The 26830-nt window shown below is 44.9% G+C and overlaps 1 protein-coding gene across 1 annotated transcript; it reads left to right on the top strand.

The window, feature by feature from the left end:
• LOC145337372 (cytolytic toxin-beta-like) lies at positions 1-26557 on the top strand. The gene is made up of 4 exons (XM_080182163.1): positions 1-394; positions 1145-1210; positions 11719-11835; positions 23565-26557. Exons 3-4 carry the CDS (start codon positions 11736-11738, stop codon positions 26555-26557), a joined length of 3093 nt encoding a protein of 1030 aa, XP_080038289.1. The 5' UTR covers positions 1-394; positions 1145-1210; positions 11719-11735.
• Positions 26558-26830: the final 273 nt, after the last annotated feature.

Here is a 26830-nt window from a genome sequence, read left to right as displayed (position 1 = left end):
TCTTTTCACATACACATAGAAACAGTCTGCTGAAAACAAATGAAGGACACTTACTGTCAGAAAAAGGGTAATTTTTAATTAACAACAAAGAAATGTGCTGACCAACTGATTACACGTGTTGGTTCCATCTTCACAGCGGGGGACACAAATAGCATATCAGAATTGTGGGCCAGCACAGGGCTTAGAGAAAGGGAAGAGCTGAAGGAGATCAGTATCAGTAGAGAAGTGTTTTTGGGGAACCTCTTGAGTTTGCAGATTGACTTTTTTTTTAGGGAAGGATAACTTACATCCCGAGTATTTAAGGAAGCAGCCCGAGCCACTGAGATCATCACTGGTCATTTCTGGTCATCTTGCAAGATTCTACGAGGTCTGGGACAGTTCCTACAGATTGGAGGTGAGGTTATCTAAACCCATTAATTAAAAAGGGTGGTAGAGAGAAAGAAGGGGAATATAATCTAGTAAACCTGATATTGAAAATTCAGTGGTGCAGAAAATTCTAGAGCACATTATCAAAAATTTTAGAGCAAAACATTTTGAAAACAGTGGTTGGTTTGAACTCAGTCTGCATAGGTTTATGGAAGGGAAATCATGCTTCACGTATGAACTGAAATTCTTCGAAGATGTAACTAGCAGAATTAATAAGGATGAGGCAATGAATGAGACATATTAGACTTTTTTTTTGTATTTCCTATTGTATCTGAACCCAATAAGCAAGTACTGTCCTTGGCAATGAAAATAAAATGCTGGAATTACTCAACAGGTCAGACAGCTTCTGTGGAGAGTGAACAGTTGGTGTTTCAGGTTATTGCTTGGCTATTAATTTAAACACCCTCCAAGCATTCCAGTTTAATGAGATAACCAAGAACATAGTTACATTCAATGAAACTAAGGTTTTAGGCCATACCTGCACACAGGGCATGATTTCTCTACAAGGCCTACTGAACCAGAATTTGAAGAGAAGGAGATTTACTGCACACGGGATTAATTGGTGTGTCAAAAATATCAGCAATCAGAAAATTTCAACATAAAGAATGCTATGTCTCATTCGCATCAACCTCTGTACCAGAGAATAGGGTTGAGCGAGTTGTACTGTTCAATTAAAGGTCACCATAATGATTCTGATGTGTAATTGAACTTTACATAGGGTGTGTTCCATAAACTACAGAATCAACACTATCCCTTCTCTCGGAATCTGGTGCACAAATATAAGGTAGGACCTAGAAGATAGTGACCACTGTTACCATGTTTTAATACTGCTAACAGACCAGTCTTAGATTGTATGTAGTAAAGTAATATTGAAAGAATTATATCGTAGAATTATATCTATTACTTACATGGCGAAAAACTGCAGCAGGCGACGGTGCAGAGGGACCTCGGGGTCCTTGTGCATGAGTCACAAAAACCCAGCCTGCAGGTGCAGCAGGTGGTCAGGAAGGCGAATGGGATGCTGGCCTTCAGAATGAGGGGGATTGAATATAAAAGTAGGGAGGTCTTGCTGCGGCTGTATAGGGCACTGGTGAGGCTGCAGCTGGAGTACTGTGTGCAGTTTTGGTCGCCGCATTTACGCAAGGATATTTTGGCCTTGGAGGGAGTGCAGAGGAGGTTTACTAGGCTGATACCAGAGTTGAGGGGGTTGAGCTATGAGGAGAGGCTGAATAAACTAGGCTTGTACTCGTTAGAGTATAGAAGAATGAGGGGAGATCTCATTGAGACATATAAGATGATGAATGGGATGGATAGGATAAAGGTGGAGAGGCTCTTCCCGCTCAGAAAGGACGGTAGGACAAGGGGGCACAGCCTCAAAATAAAGGTTTAGAACAGAGTTGAGGAGGAACTTCTTCACTCAAAGGGTGGTGAATCTCTGGAATTCTCTGCCCGTTGAAGTGGTGGAGGCTGCCTCGCTAAATATTTTTAAGACGCGGTTTGATGGGTTTTTGATAAGAGAGGGGATTAAGGGTTATGGGGAGAGGGCAGGAATGTGGAACTGAGATACGACAGATCAGCCATGATCTTATTGAATGGCGGGGCAGGCTCGAGGGGCTAGATGGCCTACTCCTGCTCCTATTTCTTATGTTCTATGTTCTTAGAACATTTGCAGGAATAAAGGCGGGCATTCAGCTTGTCAAATCTTTGCTGGGTCGCTATGAGAGCAATCTTAGTTCATCCTTTCCTCACTTCTACCATATGCAACTATTTCACTTTACTGTATTTGTCCAATTGTCCTTTGAAAATATTATTTAAATAATCTTCTCGCATGCATATATTCAATGCAATCCAAAGCTAAACATTCATTGCAGTTTGGTTTAAAATTGCAATCTGTAATTGTGTTTCACCATAAATGCATGTGCTCAGTTTTGGGGACAGATCCAGACACAAAGCACACCAACAGGGCACTAGTATGTCAGCCAGTGAGTAGGGAGGCTGTAAGATTACATAGTGTGCAATGCAGGGAGGTTGGAGCTATTGAAATCATCACAGTGCATATCCCAGGGAGGATGGAGCCAATGAGACCAACCAGTGTTTAACCCAGTGAGCATGGAGCCTGTGAGATCAGACAGTCTATCCCCAGAATGATGGAACCAGTGAGATTGGACAGCTATAACCAGGGAGGATGGAGCCAGAAAAGTCAGGAAACGTTGCTTAAAAGGATGGTGCTGTATAGGCAGTTGCTAACAGTCAAGGCTAGTGGTTGAACTGCAAGAATTATTTATTCCTGTCTTATGCATGGATATCAAAACCATGGTTTCCAAGGGAAATTTTATAAAATATTAAATCCAAGGAAGAGGCATACACAATGCATACTTAAAAAAAAAATCACGATTGGGAACAGCTTTGAATTCAGCAAAAGAGGGCCAAGGAACTGCTTAGTAAGGGGGATAGAGAGTACGTGAGTAAGTTTGGGGGGACCATAGAAACTGATTATTCTTCTCACATATGTATAGAAACAAAGTCTGCTGAAAACAAATGAAGGACCCTTATTGTCAGATAAGGGGGGGATTTTTAATTGACAACAAAGAGACGTGCTGATCAGCTGAATACACACGTTGGTTCTGTCTTCACAGCGGAGGACAAATAATATATCAGAATTGTGGCCAGCACAGAGCTTAGGGAGAGGGAACAGCTGAAGGAGATCAGTAATAGTGGAGAAAAGTTTTTGGGGAACTTTATGTTTTTGCAGATTTTTTTTTTTAGGGACAGATAACTTACATCCCTGAGTACTTGAAGTAGACTGAGCCACTGAGACCATCATTGGTCATTTCTGGTCATTATCCCATTATCAAATTTTGAGCAAAACATTTTGAAAACAAGGGTTCGTTTGAACACAGCATAGGTTTACGAAAGGGAAATCATGCTTCATGTATGAACTGAAATCCTTCGAAGATGTAACTAGAAGAGTTAATAAGGATGAGGCAATAATGTGGTTTATTATACTTTCAGAAGGCTTTCAACAAAATCCCACATAAGCGTGTAAAATTAAAGTGCATGGAATTGGAGGTAGTGTTTTGAGATGGATAAAACTGAGAGGGTGAGTTATGTCAAGGGTGCAATACAATTTGGACAAGTTAAATTATTGGGCAAATTAATGAGCGATGCAGTACAATTTGGATACATGTGAAGTGATCTCGTTTCAAAGCAAAAACGGAAAGGCAGAATGGGCATTAGGAAAGGGGATCATACAATGAAACTTGTATGTCCTTGTCCAGCAGTCACTAAAGGTAAGCATGTAAGTGCGGCAGGCTGTAAAAAAAGACAAATGTTACGTTGACTTTCATTACGAAAAGGATTCGAGCACAGAAGAAGGGTGTCTTGCTGCAATTATAGAGTGCCTTGGTGAGGGCACATCTGGAATAATGTGTCCATTAGTCTCCATATCTGAGGAAGAATGTCCTTACTATGGGGAGGGGTGGGGGGGGGGGCGGGTGTGGTGGGGTAGAGAAGGTTAACCAGATTGATTGCTGGGATGGCAGGTCTGACATATGCCTGGAGATTGTGTCAGTGCGGTTATGTTGAGTCAAATCATAAGAATGAGGAGGAATCTCAAAAGAAAACTATGCAATTCTAACAGGACGAGGCAGGGAAAAGACAAGAATGATGTTCCCGCTGAGGGGGACGCATAAAACAGGGGCCACAGTCTGAGGATACAGGTTACACCATTCAGGATAGAGATGAAGAGAAAAGTCTTCACCCAGGGAGTGGTCAGCATGTGGAATTTGCTACCAAATGTAGTAGTTAAGGCCAAAACATTATGTTTTCAAGAAGCAGTTAGATATTGCTCTTGGGGCACAGGGGGTTAAAGGATAATGGGGGGAAGGTGGGATCCGGCTATTGAAGTGGTTGATCAGCCATGATCATAATGAATGGCGGAGCAGGCTCTGAAGAGCCTCCTTCTCTTTATATTTTCTTCTTTGCTGTCCTGGGAAGGATAGAGCCAGTGAGATCAGTATAGCCCGGCAGGATGGTGCCAGTGGGATCGGACTACGCATATCCCGGGAAGAATGGAGCCATTGAAAGTAGGTGTGTGTAAGCAACTAAGGTAGAACCAATGAAATGGACACTGTATCCCGGGGAAAATGGATTCTGTGAGAGCAGAAAGCATACCACTCATTTTGACCAGATCAGTCAGAATAAAATTAGGGAATTATCTGCCAAGGAACATTTAGGGAGATTGTGGGGGTAAAGGAGATAGCTTGGAGCTGGAGCTTCGAGGGAACAACATCCAATATCAACCAGGTCATGCAACCTCAGATTAAACACTATGTCCAGCTGCATTTAAAATTGTTTACTTTCAACATTTTGCCTCCTCGATCCTATGATGTCCATCGCTGGAATGTACTGCTGGTCCTCATTGCTCCCTATCACTCCCTTTCCCCAATAATCACCGTTCCTCAAATCCCCTTCATATATGACGTAAATGATTTAAATAGACCACTACAATTTCTATATTCCCCTGCCCAAACTAGACATAAACCGTCTGTCTAATTCACAGACTCCAGGCACAGCAGAAGGAGGCCAGTCAAAGAACAAAAAAACAAAGAAAATTACAGCAAAGGAATAGGCCCTTTGGCTCTCCAAACCTCCACCGACCATGTTGCCCGACTAACTAAAACCCTCTACCCTTCCAGGGACCATATCTCTCTATTCCCATCCTATTCATGTATTCATCCAGACAACCCTGATAACTCACTGGTGTATCTGCTTCCACTACCTCCCCATGCCTCCACCACCCTCGGTGTAAAAAGTTCCCTCGTACATCTGCTTTATAACTCATGCCTCCTAGAATTTGATTCTTCCACCCTGGGAAAAGAAAAATCTTCTGACTATCCACTCTGTCAATGCTCCTCATAATTTTGTAGACTTCTATCAGGTTACACCTCAACCTCCATCATTCGAGTGACAACATACCAAGTGTCCCCAACACTCTTCATAGCTAATGACTTCCACACCAGACAATATCCTGGTAAATCATTGTTGTACCCTGCCCAAAGCCTCCACATCTTCCTGGTATGTGGCGACCAGAATTGAACACTATATTCCAAGTGCTACCTAACTAAATGCCGTAAATCTGGAACATGACTTGCCGATTTTTGAACTCAGTGCTCCGGCCAAGGAAGACAAGCATGTCGTATGTCTTCTTGACTACCCTCTCCACCTGCATTACCACTTTCATTGACCTATGTACCTGCACCCATAGATTCCTCTGCCTATCAATACTCTTGTGTTCTGCCATTTACTGTATATTTCCTATCTGTATTAGACCTTCCAAAATGCATTACGTCACAATTGTCTGGATTAAACGCCATCTGCCATCTCTCCGCCCAAACGTCCAACTGATCTATATATCCTGCTGTATCCTTTGATGGTCCTCATCGCTATCAGCAAATCCACCAAAGGCTGTGTCATCTGCAAACTTACTAATCAGACCTGTTACATTTTCTTCTAGTATTTATATACAGCAAAGGTCCTAGCACTGATTCCTGAGGAACGCCACCTGTCACATCCTCCATTCAGAAACACACCCTTCCATTGCTACCCCATGTCTTTGAAGACTGAGCCAGTTCTGTATTCACCGTGCCAGCTCACCTCTAAACCCATGTAACGTCACCTGCTGCAAAAGTCTTCCATGAAGGACCTTATCAAAGGTCTTACTAAAGTCCATGTAGACAATATCCACTGTCCTACCCTCAATCATATTTGTCACTTCCTCAGTCAGCCCTTTAATTCTGCACTGTTGCTCTGACAAAAATCTTACCAAAGCCCTCTCCCCCACCCTATCTCCATAACGCCACACACTGAGCGTGGCTAATCCAGCTAACCTAGCCATCTTGAGACACTAATAGACAATTTACCATGGCTGGTGATCCCAACCTGCACATGGTTGGACTGTGGGAGGAAACCAGCACACCCAAAGGAAACCAACACAGACATGGGGAGAATGTGCAAACTCAGAGGCTAGAAGCGAACCCAGGTCCCTTGCGCTGTGATGCTAGCCACTGTGCCACCCAATTAGTTGTATGCCAGCTTATAACACCAAAATGTATCATTTTAGATCCATCTGACTGTACTGATCTTGAAAATCAGCTGCTCTTTCTGCAAATTTGTTAATGTCCTCCTGCCAATTGTTGCAGACCGCTTTACTCTAGATCTGCCCCTCCTCCAGCCGCACAATTTGGCATTAGCAATAAATTTAGAAAGTGTGGGCAGAACTTTCCCTCGTAAATGCAAGTGTCAAACGGCCATGAACACTTAGAAGGTTCAGTCAGCCTTTTTTTCCAGCGAGTTCAGCGAGCAATGCAGTGTAAAGCAATTGCCGTGAATGGGGATTTTCAATTGGGAGTGTCAGTGTCCCCTTTTGTTTTGGATGCACCATTCAGCTATGCGAACACCGAACTTCTCCCCCCTCACCCTCTACCCTCCTCATGGTAATCAGTGTTGTAGTTGCCACTGGCAAGTTCCCCCCTTGTGGGTAAGCAGATCGAGTGTTGTGGGGGAAGTGGGGGCGGCGGTGCAAACTGCGGCTGCACAATTGTATCATGGCCTTGAAGCTGGGGCAATACCTCAGTGCACGTCCTTCCTCTTTACAGGCACTGCAATCTGTACGCGCACCAAAGACGTTTGCACGGCCATGACCTTTACAGACTCAATGGTCATGATGGGGGTTAGTGTAGAACATCACCATAGAATCATAGAACCCTACAGTGCAGAATGATGCACTGAGTCTGCACCGAGCACAATCCCACCCAGGCCCTACCCCCAAATATTATACCCATTAATCCCTCTGACCTACACATCCCTGGACACTAAGGGGCAATTTTTTAAGCATGGCCAATCAACCTAACCCACACACCTTTGGACTGTGGGAGGAAACCAGAGTACCCGGAGGAAACTCACACAGACACGAGGGGAATGTGCAGACTCCACACAGACAGTAACCGGAGCCGGGAATCGAACCCAGGACCCTGGAGCTGTGAAGCAGCAGTGCTAACCACTGTGCTACAGTGCCGCCCACAGGAGGCGCTTGGTTAATAGCCATGAAAGGTAGCAATACTGTGGGAGTCGCGGACATTAAAGATGCCGCCAATCCCACATAGGCAGCCTTGGGGTGCCCTGCGACTGGCAAAAAAATGTTGTCTTCACCATTGGGTTGTGCTGCACCCACCCCAAGTTTTCCCTTGTACGTGTTTTAGGGAAATAGGGAGTAAATGGAGCGGAGGTGCTATAGCCTGGTGGAAGCTCGTTGTGGCGAAGAAAGAGAGAGAAGCACAAGAGAAAATGAGGAATGGGGCACCTCCGTGGGTGACTGCTCCAGATCAGGAGGCGAGGTGGGTTGGGGTGACCTGGACCGTGTTCTTTCATCAACGGATAGTGGGTAATTTGGAAATTTGCGGCCCAGGAGGTGCCTGGCTACAAGTCCAGTTATGTTTTCCACCTCCCTCCTCTGTAGTTGTTGTTACACAAGCAGGCTCCAGACCCCCGCTCCCCAGCCCCGTACACCGCAGCAACTGAGACCAACCTTTATTCGATGGGGAGGCAAACACAACACACAGTCCAAAGTCTCTGTTCTTTCCTCCCTCCTGTAGGTATTTCAATCCTTTTAGCCTCCACAACCTTGGCCTGTGCTATCCACCCCCACCCCTCCCCTGTACCTCCCTCTCTTCCACTCTCCATCTCCAATATTTATTGAATGGAAAACTCCAGCAACAGCAAAATACTCCAAACTCCCACAGCAGCAGTTGCAAAGGCAAACAAACAATCTCACAGCAACAGGACACAGCAGCAGAACAGCTGCAAACAAAAACAGCAAACTACTCAAGTTTCAGTCGCAAACTGCAGCGATCAACAGGGTTCAGGTATTTCCAATTTCCTCATGCAGCAAGACGGCATTTCTTTTTGCCGACCGAAGAAACTATATTAAATAAGCTCATCGAAAAATCAAGAAGGGCACCGCCAAAAAGGGAACCGCCCAAAGCAAAAGACAAAATAAAAAACAAACTTAAAACACTCACTCAACATATGATTAAGGGCGTCGACAGCACAGCCCAGTCCCTGAAGTGCCCACCCAGCACCGCAGACCTGAAATTGTGCCTTCAGACCATACAGGCTCCCTCTTCAATGACACTCGGCCGTGAATATAGATAGCCGGGTCGGACGACTACCCATATTCCCCCTTCGGTCGCCCACTGATGGATCTGTTTGTAGTTCGTTTGAACTACTGGATCCAGGAGCAGATTCACAAATTGGTCCTCTGCCTTTCCCGTCCCATTCCTCACCAAGTACCCATTAATAAGGAGCATTGGACTGAAGTCCAAACAGAACATGGAAAAGGGTTTTGAGATAACAAAAAAAGGAGCGCAGCCTATTACATTGTACATAGACATGGCCCACAGACTCCGTGAAATCATAAAGCGGCCAATTTTCTGGGGAGCCCATGAACTGGTGCCATTTACGGCTATTGCTACATGCCCAGCAGCACAAGGTGGGTTTTGTAAGTTATCAGTTTGAAAATTGTCACTTCTTAAATTTTGTTGCACTCCACAGCTCTGTTGTTGATTCCGCCGCACAGTGATGCTGGAGACTGGCATAGGGCTGTATTTGAGAGCACCTAGAGAGTTCCAGGAACCCTATCTTCAGAAGCCTGACGCACTGCTCCATGATGGACTGGGTGGCAACGTGGGTATTATTGCAGTGGGTCTCTGCTTCGGACTCTGGCCTCCGCACAGGTGTCATCAGCCAAGCCCTCAGTGGGTATCCCTCATCCCCCCACCTAACAGCCTGGGCTGGTTCCCAAAGACCACAAGTAAATATGAACTCGGAGAATACGCACCCCGACCCCCCTCCCCTCGCACTCCCACCCCCGGCCCCCACCCCGGATGGTGTACACACACGTGCAAAGTGTGCAGTCGCACACAATCGGCACAGAGAGTGGAACACTTTCCTATTAATAATCTACATCCCCTGACTGGGCAGCAACACAGGGTGAGGTGTGTGCCATCTATAACAGCCTGCACATAGGGCAAGTCAACAATAGCGCCAAAGCCTGTAGCCAGGCCTTCCAGTTAGGACTGGGCCATGTCAGACTGTCTGTAATGGCCGACCTGGCCATAAAGGGCATCCGTAACCTGACAGATACATCTGTGCGTAGGTACTTGCGATATGCCACGGATTTCCTCACTACATGTTTTGTAAGAGCCGGTAGCCTTCACCTTCAACTCCACTGGGAGCGTTTGTCCAACAGTACTCGAGGTGCCAGGTCTGGGAGGGCTGGCACGGGTGTGTCGTTGTCTCCTTACTTACCCAGAGCCTACGCTGGCACATAGCTTCTGTCATGCATCCAATAATCTTGTATTCTGTAGACCATTAGTCTCTGCCTCTTACTTCCCCTGCCTCTCACCACTTGGAAGGATTCACTGCCACGATCTCACCTTGATCCTTGCTGTCAGTTCCCTACCCTTCTGATTTGGCATTGAGCACTGCCCTGCCTTGCAGTGGCCGGATGACTCCCTCCTCCTCAGTGACCTCCACAACGACGGCTGTCACATTGACTAACAATCCTAAATCCATATCACCAGTGGGGGGAAGGGGGTGGGGATGGCAGGGTTAGGGAAGTGGAGAGAAACATTTCCTATGGCTGAACATCCCAGGCTGTCCACACACTTCCAAAGTCGAGCGGATGCTGCCAACCCAACGCCATCGTGAATGCCATGCATCATCTGAATGGTTTCTCTATTGTTGACATACTGGCCACCACACGCAGAGACAGCGTATGTGTAACTATGCAGGGATGCTCAATGCGGACACTTGAGGCATGGGTATGGTGCAAACATCGCATTGCCTTGCAGGTACGAGTTGTAGTTCAGACTCAGGAGAAGGGTAAGCTCTTGACTGTCAGGAGACAGGTACCCAACAAAGGCAGCACCGTAGGGTCAATGCAGTAAGAGGATCTGTTTTTACACCTGGTGAACTCATTTGATTATGCAACACTGCTGCTGCACATTGCAGTCAATGGGGGCTGGGATCTAATGCCTGGAGTCAGCCACTGTATAGTTCCAGAAGACGGTAACACAGAAGTTCATCATTTGTCATGAGGTTATTGATGGAACTCAGTCGCACTCTCAGCGTCCTATCTGCTGCCAGGACTGTGCACTCACCATGAATCTGGTGCGAGTGGCAACCACCACCCACAGAGTCTGAGAGCAACATGGCCCCTCCTCCTGCCCCCAGCCCAAAAAAAAATGCAGTGTCCATGCAAGTCCACCAACTCACCCGGCAACTTTCAGTGTTTAGATATCTCCAGTTTTCCCATTCTCCCCTTCCCGCACTCCATGGACTGAAGCTCGATGGAAATTCGTTCCTCAGTCCATTTCACTACTGGCACGTCAAGGGCAGACTTTTATGTAGCAGCTTTAAACGACATCTCCGTGGGAATTGGTGGGGGTGGTGGGGAGCGGTGGAAATTTAAGGGAGGAGTAAACTGCTTGCTGAATTCACTACTGATATGGCGTGGTATGTAAAGACATTTAAATTGATGTTGTGCCCAGTCCCTGCCCATTGTCCTGCCCTTTAATATTCTTGCTTAGTCCATGATGGCCAACTCCTGCCTCAGAGCTGTACCTTTGCCCCATGCTAAAGTTCTAGCATGCGTCGCTATCTTCACTCTTTCTATCACAGATTGAAACTCTGGGATGTAATGATCACTCTTTCCAAGAGGAACATTGTCTACCAGAGTATTTATCAATCCTTCCACGCCGCGTAATGCTAAATCTAAAATAGCCAATTCTGTGGTTGGCTTCATGGCATGTTGCTCAAAGAAACAAGCCTTCATACACTCAAAAGAAGCAAATGTGGTGGGAGAAAAGAAAACCATTTTCACACAATGTGTGGACCTTTTCTGGAGTACACGGCCTGGACGACTGTGTGAAGCAGGTGCCATCGAGATATTCAAGAGCGCATGAGATGATTATTTGAAACAATGTGCACAGGTAGTGTGAAAGGCAGGGGATCACATGAAGTCATGCTGTTCGTTTAGAGGACCAGTGAAGGCACAACAGGCCAAATGGTCTCCTTTGCAGCGTAACAGTTTTGTGTGTCTGTGATGGTTCAACAGCATGATAATATTTGTTTTAGTTAATTCAGAGCAATCATACACCTCACAACTGATGTTTTTTTTTATACAGTCATTGAATTGTAAGGATGAGAGTCAATATTTTTTCTTCATTTCAGTGAACAGCTCTGCTACAATGGCTGAAGGAAGCAATGACATATTCGAAATGCCAACTCTTGGAAGGCCCCTTCGCATAGGGATGTTATATGATCGACGGAGTGACACTTTCATCCCAGGTAATGCTAAGGTCAAACAGGAAATAACCTCAACATAATTCAGCAAATAATCCCAATACCACTGAAGATATAACACAAAACGTCTTTGTGTTATATCTTAAATATTGCCCAAAATATAAAGCCAATGTCATCCACTAGTAAATGTTACTTCCGTACATGTCATAACGACAATAATTGCCCAAGATGCAAAACAAATATAATTCCAGATGACGCCATCCATCCAAGAAATGATACCAACATCAGACATGATTTAACTCCAATGAAGTCCAGAACATACTGGGATATCCCATCGTTACTTCTGGCTTCAGGGCAGCTTCGGAGGATTTGTGAATAATTGGTAATGTTGTTATTATGTAAAAGAACAGGAGCTGAGGTTTTCTGGAGAATGGATGGAAATGAGAGACAGAGCAGGGAACTCAAAAGAATGGAAATTGACATTAAGGGTGGAAATGCGAAGATGAGAAGAGATGAGGGCGTAAGTGCAACCAACAGCCAATGAGAATTAGATCAGTGGCTTGTGAGAATCAGAAGAGAAAATTGGAATTCAGCGCTGGTTGGCAAGGAAATCACTAGATAGCGGAGCACTCACCCACTCGCAAATGCAGTGAGTGCTGTGCCAGTGCGAGTGCCGACCCCACTGCTCCTGACAATAACACGATGTGGGTATGCCGGCGTTGGACTGGGGTAAACACAGTAAAAAGTCTGACAACACCAGGTTTCAGTCCAACCGATTTATTTGATAGTAAACTCACCAGCTTTTGGGTTAGCCCCTTCGTCAGGTGAATGGAGAGTTCCATGTAGAAAGTTTTAAAGTTTATTATTAGTGTAGGTTTACATTAACACAACAATGAAGTTTCTGTAAGAATCTGCGAGTCGCCACACTTGGTGCCTGTTCGGGTACACGACGGAGAATTTAGTATGGACAAAACACCTAGCAACACGTCTGTCAGAGTCTGGGAGCAAACCGGAGCATCTGGAGGAAACCCACACAGGCACGTGTAAACTGTGCAGACTCCGCACAGACAGTGGTCTAAGCCAGGAACTCAACTTGGTCCATGGAGAGTTCCATTCACCTGACGAAGGGGCTAACCCGAAAGCTAGTGAGTTTACTATCAAATAAATCGGCTGGACTTAAACCTGGTGTTGTCAGACTTTTTACTGTGTTTACCCCAGTCCAACGCCGTCACATCCACATCGTGTTATTGTCAGGACCAGGTTTCAGTCCAACCGATTTATTTGATAGTAAACTCACTAGCTTTCGGGTTAGCCCCTTCGTCAGGTGAATGGAACTCTCCATGGACCAAGTTGAGTTCCTGGCTTAGACCACTGTCTGTGCGGAGTCTGCACAGTTTACACGTGCCTGTGTGGGTTTCCTCCAGATGCTCCGGTTTGCTCCCAGACTCTGACAGACGTGTTGCCAGGTGTTTTGTCCACACTAAATTCTCCGTCATGTACCCGAACAGGCACCAAGTGTGGCGACTCGCAGATTCTTACAGAAACTTCACTGTTGTGTTAATGTAAACCTACACTAATAATAAACTTTAAAACTTTCTACATTGCTACTTCCCTCCCCACCGCCCCCCCTCACCTTCACCCCACATGTTCCCATAACCGTAGCTCCCAGTTCATCCGCCCCTTTTAGCCTAACACTCCCTCATTTCATCTATCGTCTTCCCCAAACTGTCCTCTTTGCACACCCACCATGAACTTTTCTCCGTAATTTCCCTTATCCATCCCTGCTACGAGCTCAAAGAATGTTGTGCTTCCAGTAAAAAATGTACTGGGTCGAACTGCTTATAACAGAGCCAACCCCGGGCTCTCGCCACATGATAGAGGTCACATGACTACGGCAAGCCGGACATGAATGTTACTACTTCTCTGTATTTCAATCCCAAACTATTTCATCACAATGTACATAAGGCATATTTAAATGCGCTATCATATGTAACCAGATTATGCTACTTACCCCCTATAGCTCCACTGGCCCCATGCTTTCCAAACTGTTTCTTATTCTCGTCAGTTCTTGCACATGCTTTGCATACAATGTCGTTAAATCCATCAATCTCTGAATGATACTTCTGTGGATTTTTATTTACTGTGTTTTTTTTAAGTTTAAAGTTGATACATTGGTGTCACAAGTAGGCTGACATTAACATTGCAATGAATTTACTGTGAAAATGCCCCAGTCGCTACACTCAGGTGTCTGTTCGGATACACTGAGGGAGAATTTAATATGGCTAATCCATCTAAGCAGCACGTCTTCGGGCTGTGGAAAGAAACTGGAACACCGGAGGAATCTCGTGCAGACATGGGGAGAATGTGCGGACTCTGCACAGAAAGTGACCCAGGCTGGGAATCAAAACTGTGTTCCTGTTGTTGTGAGGCAGCAGTACTAACCACTGTGCCCTGTGTCACCCCATTGAGTGGGTAATATTTTCTATCCGGAGAGTTCTATCCAGAGAGTATCATTCGCATGCCTCTAGTTTTTGGCTTGCATTCTTCTGTTGTTTCATTTCGATTGTTGGGAACAATTGGACCTTTTGGAGTGAAAGTCGTTCTGTATTATGTGCAACTGATGAGATCCATTGTCCTGTTCAGCCGCCCATTGAGAGAGAACAGTTTTTTTTTCATTATCTGTAGATACCGAGTGTTATGCCAGTGTATTTGCTTGTAGAACTGTAGAAATGGGATGACAGTTCTTCCATGAAAGTCCCAGATTGCCACATGGGCAGATTTAGGTGAGAGCATAAAGGTTGTATCGTTTCTCGCTTTGCAATGCTTACCACTGGAAATAGTTTGCCAGTCTCATCAGAGTGAAATGTTAGCTTTCTGGTCTTTTACCTTGAGATATGCAATCGCATTTATAGTTACCTCATGCTTCACGTTCGTTTTTTGCTATTGGGAGAGAAGTTTGGGCGCAGGGTGATCCTAAGTTGTGGCCTGGCCTACTTCCCGTTCCTTCAGTCGGTGTATTTCTCTCCTCGGGGATCAGTCTGTGTATGTCCATACGGTCTTTGTTCGATTTGTTATTGCCAGACCTGCTTTCCATTAGATTTTGAATAGAGCTGAAATGAAGTGCTGGTGGATTTCCCACTCTGTTAATTGGTTGAATATGTAAATAGTGGGCGATGATCACTCATGGCAATGTCTTGGTGAGTTCCTGCTGTGTATATTTAAATAGTACACCCTGCTGTCAGAGATGGAAGGACTGAATGTTGAAACTAGTAGGCGGGCTGCTGATCAAACGGGCTGCATTGTCTTGAATAGTGCCAAACTTTCTTGAATTTAGATGGAGCTGAAGTCATCTAGAGAACGGAAGAGCATCACATTATACTCTTAACTTGTGCCTTGTTGATTGTGGACACTCTTTGGGAATGGGTGTGGGGTGTTTTGGAAAGGGTCAGGAGATAAGTTACCAAGCCTCCTTTGACAGTTGGATGTAAAATTCAATCATATTATTATCACTTCTATGTCGACGACGTATTTTTCTATGAGGTCGTTAATTAACTCTGTCTCATTGCACAGATCTAAAATAGATTGTTCTCCAATTGAGTTGATAATGTGTTGTTCTAAGGTGAAACGATCATAGACGCATTTAATAAATTCATCCTTCAAGCTAACTTTCTCAATGAGACTTATCTATGGTACATGAATGTTTGAATTCATTGTGATTATACAGCACATTTCTTTCAAGATCACATCATTCCATTATATTCTGTACTGCAGTGCAGTTACTGCCAAGGGGACCAGAAACTGTTACCATCAGTGAGCATTCTCCCTCATTATTTCTTATCTCCACCCAAACTATTTCTACATTCGTAGCAGTTCTACACCCTTTGAGCTATGACCACTTCTCATGATGATACTGATTTAATTTGTGATATAGTAGCTATACCGCTTCATTTTACTTTCTGCCTACTGAGCAGAAATGTTAAATATCCTTGAATATTCAAGTTCTAGGCATGGTTACTTTTCAACCAAAGTCCCTCATGGTAGGTTGGTAGAAAAGATTAAGGCTCATGGGATACGTGGCCAGGTATCTAGATGGGTAGAGAACTGGCTTGCTAAGAGGAGACAGAGAGTAGTAGTGGAGGTGTCCTTTTCTAGCTGGAGGTCTGTCACTAGTGGTGTGCCGCAGGGCTCAGTACTGGGACCTCTTCTCTTTGTAGTGTATATAAATGACTTGAAAGAGGGAGTAAGTGGTGTGATCAGCAAATTTGCTGATGACACCAAGATGGCTGGATTGGCAGTCAGTGAGGAGCAGTGTCTGGCAATACAACGGAATATAGATAGGCTGGTATATTGGACAGATATATGGCAAATGGAGTTTAATCCGGATAAATGTGAGGTGATGCATTTTGGCCGGAATAATGTAGGGGGAAGTTATATGTTAAAGGGTAAGCCCATAAGGAGTATAAAATCGCAGCAAGACCTGGGGATGCAAGTGCACAAGTCTTTGAAGGTGGCAGTACAAGTGGTGAAGGTTGTGAAGAAAGCCTATGGTATGTTAGCCTTTATAGGACGGGGTATAGAATATAAGAGCTGGAGTCTAATGTTGCAGTTGTATAGAATGTTAGTTAGGCTGCATTTAGAGTACTGCGTACAGTTCTGGTCGCCTTACTACCAGAATGTCGTGGAGACTCTGGAGAGAGTGCAGAGGAGGTTTACCAGGATGTTGCCTGGTATGGAAGGACTGGGTTATGAGGAAAGATTGAACAAATTGGGGCTGTTTTCCCTTGAAAGACAGCGACTGAGGGGGGATCTAATAGAGGTATATAAGATTATGAAGGGTATAGATAGAGTAAACAGAGGTAAGCTATTTCCTATGTTAGAGACACACAGTACGAGGGGCCATGGGCTTAAGGTGAGGGGGGAGAGGAATAACACAGATATTAGAGGGAGGTTTTTCACACAGAGGGTAGTGGGGATATGGAATGCTCTGCCAAGTAAGGTGGTGGAGGCAAGCACGCTAGAGTTGTTTAGGAGTGACTTAGACAGGCACATGAGTGGGTTGGAGATGGGTGGATATAGGAGATTGTTTTAAATAAGGTTCATTAGCATTGGGGCATCCCTGGTAAGGTAAATGGATATGGTATGATAATAATGTTTTTCCTCTTTTCATTCACAGGTTTGAAGTCGGTCCACCTCGTGTCCAACGAGGGGCATACACGCGATGGGTCGTACTGGGGCTGCTCTTGATTGTTCGAGATTAGCCTAGTGCTTCATGTCGTTAGTGTGTGCCTAAACTGGACAAGATACTGGACAAGACGACAGCTCAGTGACTATCACTGTTTGCTGTGCAGACACATGGATTTGGGCCGGTGTCTGTGGGAGTTTGCGCATTCTCCCCGTGCTTGCGTGGGTTTTCTCTGGGTGCTCTGGTTCCCTCCCACACCCCAAAGATGTGCTGTTAGGCTGATTGGAAGTAATAAATTGTCCCTAAATTAGTTTGCCCCAGTGTGGTTTCCCATAAAACAATAGATAAGGGTCATGGGTGGAGGGGGGGACTGGTAGTGTTAAAATGGTGGCGCGGGCTCATTGGGCCGAAGGGCCTGTTTCCTGGGCTGTTTTAGTTCTTTGTTCTTTGTTCATGGTTATTCATTCTTATTAATTTGTTTCTATTTGTCTATCAACTCATCAACGTTGTTAAAAATGGTGTATGCATTACAAAAAAAACTTTATTCTGTTTCATTTTATCACCTAATAACGTTCTGAAATTATGTGCTTGTATATTGTCAATGTCTTAAAATCTTCACACCTTCCCTTGCTTTTAAGAACATAAGAACATAAGAAATAGGAGCAGGAGTAGGCCATCTGGCCCTTCGAGCCTGCCCCGCCATTCAATAAGATCATGGCTGATCTGTCGTGCAGAAGGATCTAGATAGGCTGGGCGAATGGGCCAGGAAATGGCAAATGGAATTTAATGTTGGCAAGTGTGAGGTGGTCCACTTTGGTAGGAAGAATGGTAGGAAGGACTATTACTTACGTGGCGAAAAACTGCAGCAGGCGACGGTGCAGAGGGACCTCGGGGTCCTTGTGCATGAGTCGCAAAAACCCAGCCTGCAGGTGCAGCAGGTGGTCAGGAAGGCGAATGGGATGCTGGCCTTCATAGCGAGGGGGATTGAATATAAAAGTAGGGAGGTCTTGCTGCAGCTGTATAGGGCATTGGTGAGGCCGCAGCTGGAGTACTGTGTGCAGTTTTGGGCGCCGCACCTGCGCAAGGATATTTTGGCCTTGGAGGGAGTGCAGAGGAGGTTTACTAGGCTGATACCGGAGTTGAGGGGGTTGAGCTATGAGGAGAGGCTGAATAAACTAGGCTTGTACTCGTTAGAGTTTAGAAGAATGAGGGGAGATCTCATTGAGACGTATAAGATGATGAATGGGATGGATAGGATAGAGGTGGAAAGACTCTTCCCGCTCAAAAAAGACAGTAGGACTAGGGGGCACAGCCTCAAGATAAAGGGGGGGCAGTTCAGAACGGAGTTGAGGAGGAACTTCTTCACTCAAAGGGTGGTGAATCTCTGGAATTCTCTGCCCGTTGAAGTGGTGGAGGCTGCCTCGCTAAATATTTTTAAGAAGCGGGTTGATGGGTTTTTGATAAGAGAGGGGATTAAGGGTTATGGGTAGAAGGCGGGAAAGTGGAACATCCTATCTCAGTCCTGCCCTATGGTTTCTCCTTGTTCTCTAAACTTTCAAACTTTCCTTTGTAAAAACCTACTCCTATTTTACCATTTAGTTTATAATTCTCTATGGTGTCCATGGCATTATTTGCAAGGTCGTTGTTCTGAGCATGGTTTGGATGAAGGTTGATATAACTGGACAGATTCTTCAGTCAGCAATATTTGTGCCAGTGCACTCGGAATCAAAATCCATTTCTCCCACAACAAGGATTGGGCCTTGGGTTGCATTCTTTAATCCTATGGCAATTTGCTTTTGGATAAGGTTGTAATCCAGAGATTTTACCTTCATGAGTGTGACTTCTAATTTATTCCCAAGCTGCCCATATTCGAGCAGTAGTATCCCTTGATTAGTTATACTTATGTTATTGGTGGTCACGTGGACCCCAAAAACTGGATGAGTCTTTTCCCATCCCAGCTTCGTTTCCAGCCTTTAACGCTGACACCGGACAAACACAGCCAACTCATTGGTTCTTGCAGAGAACAATAGCAATCCCCCCAATTACACTCCTGTGCCCGAACACAGCTACATTTAATGTAACTTCCATACTTGAATAGAGCCCTGCCAATGGTACTGAGGTCAGTTTGCCTCTCCCTATGGGTCCTTCTCTCATCCCGTAAACTGCAAGACATCTAATCGTCTCCAACAATTGCAAGGCCTGGAGATTATCGATTTCTAATTTTTGAATGAGGTGGCATGGTAGCACAGTGGTTAGCACTGCTGCTTCACAGCTCCAGGGACTTGGGTTCGATTCCCGGCTTGGGTCACTGTCTGTGTGGAGTTTGCACATTCTCCTTGTGTCCGCGTGGGTTTCCTCCGGGTGCTCCGGTTTCCTCCCACAGTCCAAAGATGTGCGGGTTAGGTTGATTGGCCATGCTAAAACGTTGCCCTTAGTGTCTAGGGGAGTGTAGGTTAGAGGATTAATGGGTGTTGTATGTAGGGGTATGGGGGTAGGGCCTGGGTGGGATTGTGTTTGGTGCAGACTTGATGGGCCGAAGGGCCTCTTTCTGCACTGTAGGGTTCTATGATCTATGAATCTAGATATATGATTCTAGGAAGCCACACTCTCCAGTACCACAGAATAATCTGATTTACATTACATAAGGGTTGTAACTGCTCCAGGAACGAAGTATTCAGGTAGCTTTGCCACTCCATGATGCATCGCACTGTCTACTATTCGTTCTACATTCCATCAGTTCTGAGTTGAGTTGCAAAATCATACAGCACTGAATAACACTCTCTCAATCTGCAAGCTGTGGCTGCAACGCATCAGCTGCCAGTCATCTTTAATATGTTCACTTAATTAAATATGTTCTTATTTTAGAAATTTCACTCAAGGATTTCCCATGTTCATATTGTGGCGTTTTAAGTAACCATGTCATAAATTTAATACAACGCTTCAACCACTCCAGCACCGGTTTGAAATAATGCCTAAGGTTTCAGAGAAGATAAATATTAATCTCACTAAGCAGATAGTGCACTAGAAAGCTTTAGATTGGCTAGGAGGGAGTTGAAGAGTGAGTTGAGAAGGGCTAAAAGAGGACATGAGAAGACTTTGGCTGATAGGATTAAGGAGAATCCTAAGGCGTTCTATAAGTATGTCAAGAACAGAAGGTTGGTCAGGGCAAGATTAGGGCCAGTTACAGACAGCAGGGGGAAGTTGTGTGTGGAACCGGAGGAGATTGGAGAAGTATTGAACCAATATTTCTCTTCGGTGTTCACGCAGGGGGACATGAATATAGCTGAGGAGGACATTGGGTTGCAGGGGTGTAAAATAGACAGTATTACGGTTGATAAAGAGGATGTGCTGGAAATTCTTGAGGGGCTGAAAATAGATAAGTCCCCTGGTCCGGATGGGATCTACCCTAGGATTCTCTGGGAGGCTAGAGAGGTGATTGCAGAGCCTCTGGCTCAGATCTTCAGGTCGTCATTGGTCTCTGGTGTAGTCCCGGAGGATTGGAGGATAGCGAATGTTGTCCCATTGTTTAAGAAGGGGAACAGAGACTTTGCCGGGAATTATAGACCGGTGAGTCTTACTTCTGTTGTGGGCAAGGTTTTAGAAAAAATTATTAGGGATAGGATTTATAGTTATTTGGAGTGTAATGAATTGATTAGAAATAGTCAGCATGGTTTTGTAGCAGGTAGGTCGTGCCTTACTAACCTTATTGAGTTTTTTGAGAAGGTGACCAAAGAGGTGGATGGGGGTAAGGCAGTTGACGTGGTATACATGGATTTTAGTAAGGCGTTCGATAAGGTTCACCATGGTAGGCTTCTGCAGAAAATGCAGATGTATGGGATTGTGGGTAATCTAGGAAGTTGGATCAGGAATTGGCTATCAGATAGGAGACAGAGGGTGGTGGTGGATGGTAAATATTCATCATGGAGTGCAGTTACGAGTGGTGTGCCTCAGGGATCTGTTTTGGGGCCACTGTTGTTTGTAATTTTTATTAATGATCTGGATGAGGGTATAGTTGGGTGGATTAGTAAATTTGCTGATGACACCAAAGTTGGAGGTGTGGTAGATTGTGAGGAAGGGTGTCATAGTCTGCAGGGAGACTTAGATAGGTTGCAGAGCTGGGCCGTGAGGTGGCGGATGGAATTTAATGCGGAGAAGTGTGAGGTAATTCACTTTGGTAGGAGCAACAGATGTGTCGAGTATAGGGCTAATGGGAGGACTTTGAATAGTGTGGATGAACAGAGGGATCTAGGTGTGTGTGTACATAGATCCCTGAAAGTTGGGAATCAAGTAGATAAGGTTGTCAAGAAGGCGTACGGTGTCTTGGCGTTTATTGGTAGGGGGATTGAATTTAGGAGTCGCAGTGTAATGTTGCAACTGTACACTACTCTAGTGCGGCCGCACTTGGAGTACTGTGTGCAGTTCTGGTCCCCGCATTACAAGAAGGATGTGGAGGCGTTGGAGAGGGTGCAGAGGAGGTTTACTAGGATGTTGCCTGGTATGGTGGGGAGGTCCTATGAGGAGAGACTGAGGGATCTAGGGTTGTTTTCGTTGGAAAGAAGGCGGCTAAGAGGGGATCTTATTGAAACATATAAGATGATTAGAGGTTTAGATAGGGTGGATAGTGATAGCCTTTTTCCTCGGATGGAGAAAGCTAGCACGAGGGGGCATGGCTTTAAATTAAGGGGGGGTAGCTACAGGACGGATGTCAGGGGTAGGTTCTTTACCCAGCGGGTGGTGAGGGATTGGAATGCCCTGCCTGCTGCAGTTGTAAATGCGTCTAGTTTGGGGGCGTTTAAGAGATCTCTGGATAGGTTTATGGACGATAAGGGATTGGTATAGGCTAGTGGGTCATTGTTTTTGTAACTGGTCGGCGCAACATCGTGGGCCGAAGGGCCTGTTCTGCGCTGTAATGTTCTATGTTCTATGTTCTATGTTCTAAGCCATTAATTTTCACCGAGTTATTGTCGCTGGGTTTCAGCTGTTGCTTCTAATTTGCTTTCACTCCATTTCTTGGGTCGCTTTTAATTTGCGAAATGTCATGAAGACTCCATCCCCACTGCACCTCCTGCACCACTTAGGAAATTTCTAGAGTTAGGCACTTGTTGCATGCATTATTAAACTGTCAGGTTTGTGCAATTTGTTTGTGCATCTGCTGAACCTCCTGTATTTCTAATTCCTTAAATTCCATTAAACTGAGTCAATCACTGCTCTCCGATCATTGATTGTTCACCAAGATTTGGGAAAAAAAGAACTACAATTAACTGTTGAAGTTAATTTTAATGCCAAATGCAAACTTGACTCGATTTTAAAAATAAATCAATCTTAAATCTACTTCACTTACCAATCCCCAGTCTTAAGCACTTCATTCCTCTGCAATATTTTATAAGTCTTCCTTTATGTGTCCACTTACCCGTCTGCTCTTACCCATCTAATAGCAGAAATTTCAATACTGTTATCTGGGGAGAGGAACTTCTTCACTCAAAGGGTGGTGAATCTCTGGAATTCTCTGCCCGTTGAAGTGGTGGAGGCTGCCTCGCTAAATATTTTTAAGACGCGGGTTGATGGGTTTTTGATAAGAGAGGGGATTAAGGGTTATGGGGAGAGGGCGGGAAAGTGGAACTGAGCCACGACAGATCAGCCATGATCTTATTGAATGGCGGGGCAGGCTCGAAGGGCTAGATGGCCTACTCCTGCTCCTATTTCTTATGTTCTTATGTTCTTACGTTTAGCTGTAGCTGTTTCTCGCTTTGAACATGTTTATCATTTATGAAGACATAAATAAACTAAAAAACATCAGTTATTATCATCCAGGAAATGTTATCCACAAGAATGAAAAATTGCACTCCCTCAATAATTTCACTCCAAGTGCTGCACTTCTGACTATTGACAGTAGCCAGTTCAGATCATAAGAACATAAGAACATAAAAAAAACAAGAGCAGGAGTAGGCCATCTAGCTCTTCGAGCCTGCCCCGCCATTCAATAAGATCATGGCTGATCTGTAGTGGATCAGTTCCACTTCTCCGCTTTCTCCCCATAACCCTTAATTCCCCTATCGGAAACCTATCCACCCGTGACTTAAATATATTCAGCGAGGTAGCCTCCACCACTTCAACAGGCAGAGAATTCCAGAGATTCTCCACCCTATGAGTGAAGAAGTTCCTCCTCAGCTCTGATCTAAACTGCCCACCCTTATTTTGAGGTTGTGCCCTTTAGACCTGCTATCCTTTCTAAGAGGGAAGAATCTCTCTACCTCTACCCTATCTATCTACCTATACCCTACCATCCAAGTATTACTCCCTGACATTTTAATAATCCAGTGTACAACCTCGCAACATTGCAACACAATACTATTGTGGTCTGACAGTGTATATCTTTGCTAGTAGTGACCAGTCGGACGTGCATGACACCCTCAACGCTGTTCCTTCATCAATCCCTCAGAAGGGGCCTACTTTCAAGACACAATTCTCTCAATGTCATCTGTCGGCTAGTTTAGTACTCACTCAGTACAATCCATTCAATAGTACCGTCCATTAGTAATGCTTCTTAGCCAATGTAAGATTTCTATTGTTATTTTCTCTTCTATTGTTTCAGGCGTCACCTTGTGGGATTTGGATGAGCTCCAGAAGAACCTCGACATTCAGCCGAAACCTAACACAAACTTTAACATAATCTGTTCAGATGCCATGGACGAGAAAGCGTCCTGTTTAGATGTAGAAGCCTCACTGAAGGCCAGTTTTCTAGGGGGTCTGGTGGAAGTGAGCGGCTCTGCCAAATATCTGAATGATAGCAAGAAATCGAAGCAGCAAGCGCGAGTCACCCTCAACTATCGAGCAACAACTCGTTTCGAGCAGTTAACCATGAGTCAACTGGGACCCAGTAATATTACTTACCCCTATGTCTTTGATCAGGGCTCAGCAACTCACGTTGTCACGGCCGTGATGTACGGCGCACAGGCTTTCTTCATTTTCGACCGAGAATTTTCTTCCAGCGACAATAAGCAGGAAATTGAAGGCAATCTGGAGGTGATGATTAAAAAAATCCCACTCATCAGCATCAAGGGAAAGGGTTCTTTGAAACTATCGGATAATGAAAAGAAAATTGTCGAGAAGTTCAATTGTACATTTCATGGGGATTTTCTACTCGACAGTAATCCGGTGAGCTATGAAGATGCTTTCCGTGTTTACACATCACTCCCCAAATTATTGGGCGAAAACGGGGAGAATGCTGTGCCCCTCAGGGTATGGTTGTATCCTCTTAAGAAGCTAGATTCAAAAGCTGCCCAACTAGTGCGGGAGATCAGCATCGGCCTGGTCAATCGTTCCCAGCTGCTTCTGGACCAGCTCCATGACATAGAAATAAGATGCAATGATCTAATTAAGAGCACAGCCGCCAAAGAATTCCCCGAGTTAGAAACAAAAATTCAAGCTTTCAAGGCGATGTGTACGGAATATAGAATTGTATTTCAGAAAGATCTGGGAAAGATTCTGCCAGCCATCCGTGGAACAGGACAGGAGGAAAGCAGTCTGGCCGATCTATTGGCAAAGAAAGAGCGATCTCCATTCAACAACCATTCACTGACGACTTGGATTGGGAAGAGAGAGAAGGAGATTAACACAGTGAACGCATATCTGGCTATGTTGGGAGGAGTGGATATTCTAACAAGGAGCCAGCTGGACAGTTTCCTGGTGAATCCAATGGTTGAAAACGTTGTCTGTTTTACCTTCACTTCACTGCATGATAAAGATACATATCTACAGGTTTTAAGCAATTATTTGAAAGATGCACTAACTTCAAAAGAGCCAGGTCACACAACGCAAGATGACACATGTCAGCCCAATGAGGATTGGTTCGATGTCATTTCAGTCTCCCAACAAATGAGGAAACTGGCGAGATTGTTCCTGAAATTCGCCAAACCTAACATGTCTGGTGGAAGAAATATGCGCACTGAGAGCTGCAAGATCGCAATAACTTCAATAGATGATAAAAATTGCACTGGGGCATCAATTTTCCTGTATGAACAGGGAATGTTGGTAAATAAGGCGTTTAAACCACAAAAATCTGAGATTCCACAGATTATCGGGACAAGCGATTCAACTGTCACGCTACATCTCAAGGCCCCTGTAGGTAATGCTGAGCCAGTGCTAATGTTTAGGGTAGAATACAGGTGTGAACAAGATGAGGATTGGTCTGTGGAGAACACGGCGGATTGTAGTGAGACCTTTACCGTGTCTGGTTTGCAACCAAACCATCGGTACCAGTTCAGGTCGGCCTATATTTATAAGGCATGGGTAGGTTTGCTCAGTGATCCCACTGCCTGTACCCTCACTCTTCCTGCTGCTCCGCCGACTGACATTTCCGTATCCAAAGTTCAACCAACATCACTAACCATTACCTGGGCCCCTCCAGTGTGGGTCGATGATGGTGTGAATATTGAATGTTACTTAATCAAATTTCAGAAACAGAATTGTCAGCAGGACTCATGGACGGAGCAAAGAAACGAAGGCCCGGTTTGTAGATGTACATTGAGCAACCTTGACGCTGATACTTCCTACAGGGTCCAGGTGTCCGCTCTTTGTGGAAAAGCTGGCATAGGTGCTTCAAGTCAGGAGAAGGTGATTGTAACTTCTAGAGAAAGGGTCCCAACTCAATTGATAGAACGTGTTCGCAAAATGAGCAAAGTGATAAATGATGGGTGTCCAGAAGTCTACCAGCTCCCCTTGACAGAGAAAATGGAGAATGAGTATTATCTCCCATTCTATTCACCCGACTCTTCGTGTAGCCATGGGATTGTTAATCTGGTCTTGTCGCCGAGATTGAAATGCTGGAGAAAGTGTATATTTGGTGAAGCCAGGAACTCGGCCAATTCTCGGACCATCATTGTCACTGGGAAAAGGGATTCAGGGAAATATGACCTCATCAATGGACTGATCAATTACATCCTGGGTGTGGAGTGGATGGACCAGATCAGGTTCAAAGTCGCTGGCAGTTCTGAGGATCAGAGTGCAGGCAGCAATAATGAGTATTCAATGATTCAATATGAAATCAATCACCAAGAGGGTTTCCGAGTTCCATATTCTCTCACCATTGTGGAATTCAATGAAGAATTACTGTACTACTCCGATGTACTTTTCGAAAGTCACACCAGTATTAAACAATGTAATTGTCTGTGTGTAACAGCAAAATCGTCAGCAGTTTCTTTGCTGGAGAATGTGAACCTCAATTATATTAAACCCTATTTTAAGGATAGCAGATTCATTCCCCAGCTCATGGTCACGTCGTGTGATGGTCAAACACCAGCTGTACTTCAGGCACTTCAGAACTCGGAAATTAACTTCCGCAGAGATGCTGCGGGTGTTCCCATTCACTTCAAATTTAACTTTTCAAGCTTGTTCTCTTCCAGCTCCTTTTCTAGTAATCAAGGGGAAGGGAGTGGATCGGAGCAGAACCAGCCAGGTCCCGGGAAGTCTGCGACAGATGACAGTGAGGTTGGGAAAAGAGAATGGCATGAAAATCTGAAGCGCCTCCTGTGGAACATGACAAACGACAGCCTCCAACAATTCCTTGTGGAATTAAATGCCCCATAGGCATTGGCTGAATATAGTTGGAACATGGTTAGAGCTGGTGCTAAAGGAGTTCAATTATGGGGACATGTCAGTTGACTATATTGATATTTTGTTCAACGTAAGAGATGTGGGTGTAATGGATGAATGTGTTATTGCCAATCAGAATAAGTAATGAGACTAGCCCCGTAAAGAGAGAGGCAGTAGCGTTGTGATGTTGTCACCGCACTTGTAATCTAGAGACCCAGGAGAAGATCCAGGGACCTGGGTTTGAATCTCACCATGATAGATGGTGGA

Source organism: Carcharhinus amblyrhynchos, unplaced genomic scaffold (genome assembly GCF_965287045.1).
Source record: "Carcharhinus amblyrhynchos unplaced genomic scaffold, sCarAmb.v2.hapA scaffold_47, whole genome shotgun sequence".
NCBI lineage: Eukaryota > Metazoa > Chordata > Chondrichthyes > Carcharhiniformes > Carcharhinidae > Carcharhinus > Carcharhinus amblyrhynchos.
The sequence above is the reverse complement of the archived record's forward strand: the minus strand, read 5'-3'. Positions and strand labels throughout refer to the sequence as shown.

Excerpts from the sequence above, each read along its gene's own strand:
- LOC145337372 (XM_080182163.1), top strand. The coding sequence starts at position 11,736 with ATGGCTGAAGGAAGCAATGACATATTCGAAATGCCAACTCTTGGAAGG. Across the intron at positions 11,836-23,564 it reads GAGTGACACTTTCATCCCAG|GCGTCACCTTGTGGGATTTG; the intron begins GTAATGCTAAGG and ends CTATTGTTTCAG.